At 37.3% G+C, this 9,117-nt stretch overlaps 1 protein-coding gene across 1 annotated transcript; it reads left to right on the top strand.

Moving 5' to 3' along the window:
- The first annotated feature begins 362 nt into the window (after positions 1–362).
- LOC143227314 (uncharacterized) lies at positions 363–8,870 on the top strand. Its single transcript, XM_076458769.1, has 2 exons — positions 363–810; positions 7,678–8,870. Exons 1-2 carry the CDS (start codon positions 714–716, stop codon positions 8,868–8,870), a joined length of 1,290 nt encoding a protein of 429 aa, XP_076314884.1. The 5' UTR covers positions 363–713.
- Positions 8,871–9,117: the final 247 nt, after the last annotated feature.

Raw genomic sequence — 9,117 nt, 5'->3', positions numbered from 1 at the left:
CACAAGTATAAAACATGCTTATTAGTCACAAACATTTCCAGAAGTCACACTTTACGTCGAAACAATTCCGAAGTTAAAATAAGATTTTGAGTTATTACGTATGTACACGTGCTTAGCACGATTTAATTAGTTCTCGTGAAACTGCTAATTCTAGGTTTAATAACTGAAAGAACTAGCTAAGACTAGCTAAAATACGGATTGGTAGGTCCCGTCGAGTGACCGTACTTATGTTGTTCCTGGTGACTTTATGTCGTATCTTACCCAACCCCGGTAACCTTGTACTTTGTAACGGAACTAGAATTTTACAATGGGGGCACTGAACTGCCGCTTTCCCACCCGTTGACTCGAAGGAGTATCTTCGCCAATCAGATGCTGTCTGGTACTCATGGTCTGATGCATCACCTGGAACAGCTATAGCGGAAGTGGCAGTTGTTATAAACAAGTTTTATTTCCAAAAAGCGTTGATTGAACGGAAAAGCTGGAATGAAGATCTATTGCGTTCGTGTGCTGCACACAAGAGATGTTGAAAACAGTATGATGTAGACTCATACGATGATGAAAAACTTATTTGTTTTTTCCTTAAACTATCACTAGAAATCACAAACTATTGATACGGTGGCTGTGATGTCTCTTTGAGCCATAATGGATGACATAGTGACCAGTTCTGAGCAGTAGTTAGACGTCTTTGGACTCTTGATTCAAGTTTGATCAGTATGATTAAACATACCATCGTTCTAGGTTTGCTGATTTGGTCCTTGTCAATCATCGTGTTATCGATGGAAACCACTGATAAAACGTTTTATCATTCAGGTAAGACTGTGCCTAATATGTAACATTTTTCCAATAAATAGTTTGTTTGTTTTAAATTTAAAATTAAAATAATAATTCGAACCATGATTGTCTCATTGAAAAGGTATTAATTTCAACGTGATGAATAAGTCATAAATTTAAGAATAATATGTTTTTGTTTTTTAATGTGGAAGCCATTTGCTAACAAGTTGTGTTTTTATTATTATATCGATTTTACTGATTTATACTGGAAGTAACAGGACAATAAGAAATTAAATGATCCAGGAAACACCGTAAAATAACTATTCCATAGAAAATTGTTTGTTTTAACCAGCAAGTCAAGAATTACAAGTGTCATTAATGGACAGGAGAACATTTCTTTGAGATCTGCGTTCGGAGAACAAACAACACGATAACTGGTACAGACAACAATAAAACACATGTAAGCGTACACATAAAGTACATTTGATGGTACGTCTAAAGTCACATGTACAGAGTTCAAATAGGTAAACATTACAGTTTAACGTCTTCGAGAAACAAGCAGTATCGATCAAGTTACCGAGTGAACGGAAAAAACATGTTTCGCAATCCAAGATTCGGTTAACGTATTGACGAATAAGCAAACATTTTCATCTCATTTCTCTACTGTCAACTGTTACTACCTAACGTACGTAGCCGAGCCTTACTTCCTTGTATGTAACATTGTTTACGATTTGAGACGTAATGCTGGTATTAACTTCCAACCAAAGCACGAGCAGACTTAGATAAAAACTAATAATGATTTTACCGTGTAAATCCGACTGCGTTAGAAATAAAATCTTTTCCAGGTGGTTGTTTTTACAATGTTTATGTCTATTATCTAGGAAAATGGTTCGAAACACTCTTAAGAACTCCCATAGAACTCATAGTATTATTTACTATAATCCTGTCTAAAAAAATTCATGTGCGACAGTTGTTGAGGGTTCCTTTTTTTCTTTTTTTTTCAACCTGATTCGCCAAGACGTTAATTTTATGAATTGGGAAAGTGCAAACTCATGAGATGTAAACTTAGACAAAAATATCCGCATCGAAAAGCGAATTAAAAATATATATAAATAAAAACACGGCATGGTTAAGTCGAATTTTTTTTGTAGTACTAGTTAAATTATAATTTTTATGCTTCCAGTTGCATACATGGAAGTGTCTAATATATATGTGAGTGAGTTTGAACTTAAATATGTGTTGATTATGATATTACTAACCTAGAGCTGGATAGTTCTAGTGTTCTTCTAGGGTGTGGCTTTGTTACACCCCTTAGGGTGTGCAACTCTGTGGCCTGCCCTGGTAGCTTTCAGGTTAAACTCTGGGCAAACAAACATCCTGAAGTAGATGTAAAGAGCACATAGGTATTATCTAGTTGCTAGGCGACCCACTACAAACAGCAACCTGATATTGTTCAGTTGCTAAGCGACTTTCAGTAGACAGTAGACGGAGTCTAGTTGTTAGGCGACCCACATATTCCTAATCTGACCTAGTGGTGAATCCCTGAAGCCGAACTTGTTTTGTATTAGCTCTCAGTGGTGAAGGTCCTGAAATAAAAATCAAAATCGACTGACTTTCGAACTAAACTTTTATTATTAAATAACGACTAATGCGCTTAATCAGAGAGACTATAATAACTGTGTTTGTTACATGTAGAGGAATATTGCCTTTCCGTCAAACTTCAGTTTCAAATATACCGAAATTTTGTGTGGTCTGTCACGTGATACCCATAAACTATAGGTTTAAACTGTATGTGTTGACGTGTTTTTTGTTTGGCACAATTACATATAAGAATGAGTATGTGTAACTTGTTACTATAGGATCATCACGTCTCAAAATCACATTTAAAAAATCAACATTCAAGGTTTGGAAATCTATCTTGAATAATTTGTTTCACTGTTTATTTAAGTTAAGAAATTCTAAATAGTTGTATGAATAATTTGAATAAATAGACATTGAAAGAGTTGATCTTTTGAAGAAATTACACGAAAAAAAAGAAAACCGTGAGCAACAGATGGCGCCACTAATTGTTTATTTTATTGTGTGTATTGACGTTTGGCAAAGCCACATAGGGCTATCTACCGAGTCCACCAAGTGGAATCGAACCCCCGATTTTAGCGTTGTAAATCCATAGACTTACCACTGTAATAGCGGGGGACTGTTTTATTGTATTGGATGTATAGCTATTGTTTTGTTTGTATCTATCTTTCTGCCTGTATACCTATCTTAACCTGGGTATCTATCGTATATTAAAACGAACATAAATTACACATAAAACATTTACAGTAGCATACAAAGTGGGGATTCCCCAGAAATTGAGCCCTTTCACCCTTTATTTACTTTTATATTTGTCAATAGTGTACAGTATATTCTCGAACAGTAATTTCAAGTATCAACTTTCTATTGCAAAATTCCGTTAAAAATAAATTTATAATTAATATTTCTTTGAACACAAAGGATTAATATAATTATTTTCTTTTTTTATATAAATTTAAAATACAACAAAATTTATACTTTGCCACTCGTCATAAGGTACACTTACAGTGTGCCCACCCCTCAGGTAATGCTTGATAATTACTGATATGGTTTGTTTTGTTTTTTGAATTTCGCGCAAAGCTTCTCGAGGGCTATCTGCGCTAGCCGTCCCTAATTTAACAGTGTAAGACTCTTAGAAGGTAGGCAGCTAGTCATCACCACCCACCGCCAACTCTTGGGCTACTCTTTTACCGACGAATAGTGGGATTGACCATAACATTATAACGCCCCGTCTGAGAGGGCGAGCATCTTTGGTGCAATGGGGACTCGAACCTGCGACCCTCAGATTACGAGTCGAACGCCTTAACACACCTGGCCCTGCCGGGCCACTGATATGGTGAACAAAGATTTAAAAGCGATATTTACTAAAACATTTAATCCTTGAACAGCGGAAATGTTGTAGGTAGCAACATCAGTTGATAACGGCCACTGTTTAAGGGTTAAATCTATTACGAAGATTTGGTTTGGTTTGGCTTGAATTTCGCACAAAGCTACACGAGGGTTACCTGCTCTAGCCGTCACTAATTTAGCAGTGTAAGACTAGAGGGAAGGCAGTTAGTCATCACAACCAACCGCCAACTCTTGAGCTACTCTTTTACCAACGAATAGTGGGATTGATCGTAACATTATAACGCCCCCACGGCTGAGAGGGCGAGAATGTATGTTGTGACGGGGATTCTAACACGCGATCTTCGGATCACGAGTAGAGAGCCTCAACCACTTGGCCATGCCGGGCATTTTTAGTAGAAATGGGCCAGCTGTGAAATATGTGCAGTACAAATTAAAATCTCAAACACGCTACAAACAGCTACAAGAAAACCTTATAAAAACTTTATAGATATTGTTGAGTAGCAAACAAACTAAATGCAGAGTAAAAAGACACCAAAGCACTTGGGAAAGTCGGTATAGTAAAAACAAAACAATTCACAAAACCACAAATTTCTCATTATGAGTGATTGACTGATGTCGTTGGAAAGGCATAGCTTTCTCTCCGTTCACTTTGTGCAAGCCTAAATGAATGTGAATAAATTTTGCTATTTTGTCTAAAATCCTTTTTCTTAATTTCACTTATAATTTGGATAATAATAAGTAATATCAATAACCGTTTTGCAACACTACTAACGAGTTAACAATACAGTAATAGCTGTATTCTATGATTACGAGCACGATCTGTGAGTTGCCAAGTAAGAACTTACCCTCATATTACGTGGTGGGGTGTACGATTGCTTATGCACTCGCACTACATGATCAATCTGCAGCTAGATGAAATAAACATCGACTAAATAATTTGTCTAGATCTAAGTTCTAACTATGATCTAACCTTTGAAAGAGAAATTTTTAGTTCTATACATCTGAATCAAGAGTTCCATGTTGGACAAAACAGTTCTGTCAATAGCAGTCAGTGTCTCAGACATGAGTCTCCTGTGCGAGGACGAATGTTGTAACTGTCGAAGTCTGACACAGCTTTGTTCGAGCGCTACGGATTGAAAACAAGAATGATATTTTGTATAATCTATCTTTGCATTGTTTTCAAACTAAATGTGACCTCCTGACATCTAAGGTTGTACTTGAAGAATGCGATTTTTAAAATGTCTTTCAAGAAAACAAAACAAGAGGAAAGGAGAAAAATCTTTTGTTGATGACCTTGAAAATCTTCGTCCCAACAAAGAGAGCAATACTGCAGTAATAGAGATAAGGTTAGAAAACAACAATGCTAAATATACGAAGCAAGTATTAGCCATTAATCCAGCCAAAGAAAAGACTGCAGCGCTGATTAGATGGAAGAGAAACTATAGGAAATATATTAGCAAATGCAGGAAATGTCAAGAGATTGCTCTAAGAAAAACTTCGAAGAGAATGATAGGCCTAGTTAGTACTCAGTCACTTTCGAGATTTAGCACGAAGTAAAGCTACGAGAAGGATAGGCCCAGAGTACACAATTATTCTCGAACATAGTACAAACACACACACACAAGATACTATGAGAAAAGTGTAAATAAAATATTAGGAAGTGGAAATGAGAACACCGAATAAGTAAGGAAACAAAATAGGAACGAGCGAGACAACATTGTAACACTTGGTGATTTTTGACGCGGGGCAGCCTCAAAGCCATTGTTTCCTTGCTTTGTGGTATTCATATTCCTATATATTTTATTTAATTTTTTTTACAGTTGTGTTAATACGATTTGTCTACTAAAAATAAAACTGAATAATTTGCGTGATTTTAACAAATCAAATAAAACAACTAGAAATTAATTGTATTTCTAAATAACATATCTGAGTAACAGTAGCCCGCCAGAGGGTGTTGTTTTTAAAAAAATGGTCACGTGTTCGACCCTTGCCTATCTAAAAGACTCAACTTCTGATGTTATAAAAATACCTAGGTTCAGGATAGTAATTTAGCCCAAAAAATATGATACCATATATTCTGAACACCATTCGAAGGGTGCGTATTTCATCTTCAGGGGAAAGCGCTCGGGTTATGGATGTCGTATTTTTCTGTTAAAAAGTTTGCACTATTTTTTTGCCTTTATAAATATTGTTATTTATTTGCTCTTTACTGCGGAATAATAACATTGATTCCATTTATAACTATATATACTAAAAACGCATTATATGGCACAAAATATGTTAGTTTGACAGAAGGCAACAATTTTCACGGGGTTTCATTAAGGTAGAGTAAAATTCGTCAAGCCGATGTTAAACGAACTTTGCACGTAGACGAAGATTGGTTTGGTTTGAATTTCACGCAAGGACCATCTGCGCCAGCCGTCCCTAATTTAGTAGTGTAAGACTGGAGGGAAGGCATTTAATCATCACCACCCAACGCCAACTCTTGGGCTACTCTTTTACCAACGAATAGTAGGATTGACTGTCATATTATAACGCCCCCACGGTTGAAAGGACGAGCATGTGTGGGGTGACGGAGATTCGAACCGGCAACCCTCGGATTACGAGTCGAGTGCCTTAACCACCTGGTCATGCTGTTGCAACAGAGGGGTGAAAGTCTTTTTTTTTTTTTTATGGATCATCCGTCACATTCGATTATGAATAATAGTTTTGTAATAACATCGGGTTGTATAGTTTCTTCACATTTATTTCTTCCATTATTAAGAAAACGAAAAGCAGAATGTACAAGAGGCAGTAGGATGACTTAAAAAACACAACCATTAATATAATCTGTTCCTGAAGAAAAGTATGAAAACGACTTTCCACCTCTGGTCTCCGACAGTAATGGGTTCCCGAAAATTCTCTTGCCTTGCTCAGTCGAAGCCCCTTTCCCCCCCCCCGAATTTTAATTTGCTCAAACATCTCTAAATAATCACAAATATCGTGCTACAGGATGTTATTAAAATACACGTGGAATTCTGCGTCATGTTTCAGGTGAAATACACATGTCATCTTTAGTTTGGCAGTTTCTTCGGTAACGGTGCTGTGACCAATAAGGTCACTAGTTCAGTTCGTTGCATTAACAACCGCGAGTAGGCGGGCGTGGTCGGGAATGACGTCACCGCTAAAAATCTGGCTTCCATATCCTTGGTGCGTATTGCAGAAAATATTTTATTATTTAGTTTTGCGTTCAACAAAAACGTATAATTATGAAAGAGGCCTGGCATGGCTAGGTGGGTTAAGGCGTGCGACTCGTAATCTGAGGGTCGCTGGTCCGCATCCCCGTCGCGCCAAACATGCTCGTCCTTTCAGCCGTGGACCTACAGAATTACATTTACAAAAGATCTTAAAAAGTATTTTCTTCCGTTTTAATTGTTTAGTTATATTCCTATGATCTCTCAGTATTGTTGAAATTGAGATTAAATATCTATATATCAAAAAATGTTACAAAACTACATAGGCTTTCATAGGGTGTCCTAACTTTTTCACATGACTGTATGTCTGAGTGTTTTTCTTATAGCAAAGCCACATCTGCTGAGTCCCCTGAGGAGAATTGAACCCCTTATTTTAGTGCTGTAAATCCGTAGACTTACCACTGTACCAGAGAGAAACCTCTGATGGATCATTGGTAAATGACGGACTTGCAGTACTAAAATCCGCGGTTAGATTCCCATAATGGACAGAACGCAGGTAGTCCAAAGTGTAGCTTTGCATTATATCACGAAACACAAACACAGGATTTCTAACAAAGAAAAAAATTAGTGCAGAAGAGAACTCTGACAAATATAAGTAAGAATCATAGTATTTTTGAATGTAGATAAATTCTTCGTATACAGCCTAGTTAAGAAGCTATGAATATATGTTCGTTTAACAGTGCGGAAGAAATTAAAGTGTCACTTGTCCGATTCTTTGTTAATTTTCTTGTAAACTTTTTTGAAACAGATCTTAACAGCTCTTCAGTGACATCATCTGGTCGCATCGTGGTCAGAAGTGTAGACCTACGTGACAGGTTAGGGTTCAAACCAGACCAGAGTACGTTTTCAGCCCGTTCTTATAATGGAAACCTCAACAAAGGTCTTAAGAAATCTAGTAGGCAAATTCGCCAGTCGATAGATGGCATTATCAGCAGAATTGTAACCCTTTTAGGCGGAAATTCGAATATTAATCCACTTCGTCCATTAGGTTCCCTTTTTCCACAAAGGCCCATCCGCCGGCCCATAATCACTCGATTAAACAATCGTGGTCCTCCGAACTTTGGAGCATATCATCAAAACATAGGAGGTTATCATATTATTCCCCAACAACAACAGCGACCAGGGGCAATCGGTTTTACTTTTCCTACTCTACCATTCTTTCAAACGAGCACCACGTGGCATTTTCCTGGCGATAAAGAATTAGACAAAGTACTGGGACAAGTCCCTTTCAATTATCAGGAAAACGACACCAAAGACACTGATAAATTAGGAGTAGCTGTTAGTACTGAAAAATCTAGCATTATTGAACTCACAAACTCAAAAATGTCTGAATCGGTCATCACTTTGGAAACATCAGACTCGGGTGTTGGTGATATCGTTCCTGATTTTGAATCAGAATTTCTGACATCAGACTATAGTTTACTTCTTTCTACCGTGGATGTAAGCAATAAGCCCGAAGTACATCTTTCACAAGATTCAACTGTTACCACCAACATAGAAGAAACAGCCAATTCTGATGTCTTTCCTTCCTTTAGCCCAACTTCATCTGTACGTGTACCACTATTATCTAATGGTTCAACTGTTTTCACTCCTGCTCTCCCAGACACCTTGAGCAGTGACATAGCTCCTTTGTCTGGTGCTACCGTTAACAAAGACATTTCTCAATCGACTCGAACAATAGCTGTACAGCAACCAGAGATCGTGGAAGAAATTAATTTGAATATTGGTCAAATATCTTTGTTTTCGACGTCACTATTGTCGTCGTATGACGATACAAGCGCAGGCAGTGACGTTCAGTTTAAAAGTAGTCCACCAGGCGGACCTGACGAGATAACGCTGGAATCAACAAAATTTATATCTACATTTATGTATCCTGGTCATGCTTCAAGTACTTCATCTTCAAAAGTACCAAAATGTCGGTTTTCTGGTGTCACACAATGAAACAATCATTACTGACCTGATATCCACTGTGGATATTTTTCGGAATGTTAGTACAAAAAGCGTAACACCTATTTCTGTGTTCTCAACATATGAAGTGGATGGTACATTTGAGGATCAGACTCAATCTTTGGAAAGTCATCACAACATTACGTCATCTACTGAATCAAGCATATTACTCCTCACAAATTCAACAGAACCGGAAATCATATATGGAAAGCCTTCCAAACCCGTGCTAGCACCTGAAAAC

Source organism: Tachypleus tridentatus, chromosome 9 (assembly GCF_004210375.1).
Source record: "Tachypleus tridentatus isolate NWPU-2018 chromosome 9, ASM421037v1, whole genome shotgun sequence".
NCBI lineage: Eukaryota > Metazoa > Arthropoda > Merostomata > Xiphosura > Limulidae > Tachypleus > Tachypleus tridentatus.
Note: the sequence above shows the minus strand (reverse complement) of the source record. Positions and strands in the feature narration are given on the sequence as shown.

What these genes read in the sequence shown, in the direction of transcription:
- LOC143227314 (XM_076458769.1), top strand. Translation starts at nt 714, where the DNA reads ATGATTAAACATACCATCGTTCTAGGTTTGCTGATTTGGTCCTTGTCA. An exon ending in TAAAACGTTTTATCATTCAG is followed by an intron (nt 811 to 7,677) that starts GTAAGACTGTGC and finishes TTTTTGAAACAG; the next exon opens with ATCTTAACAGCTCTTCAGTG.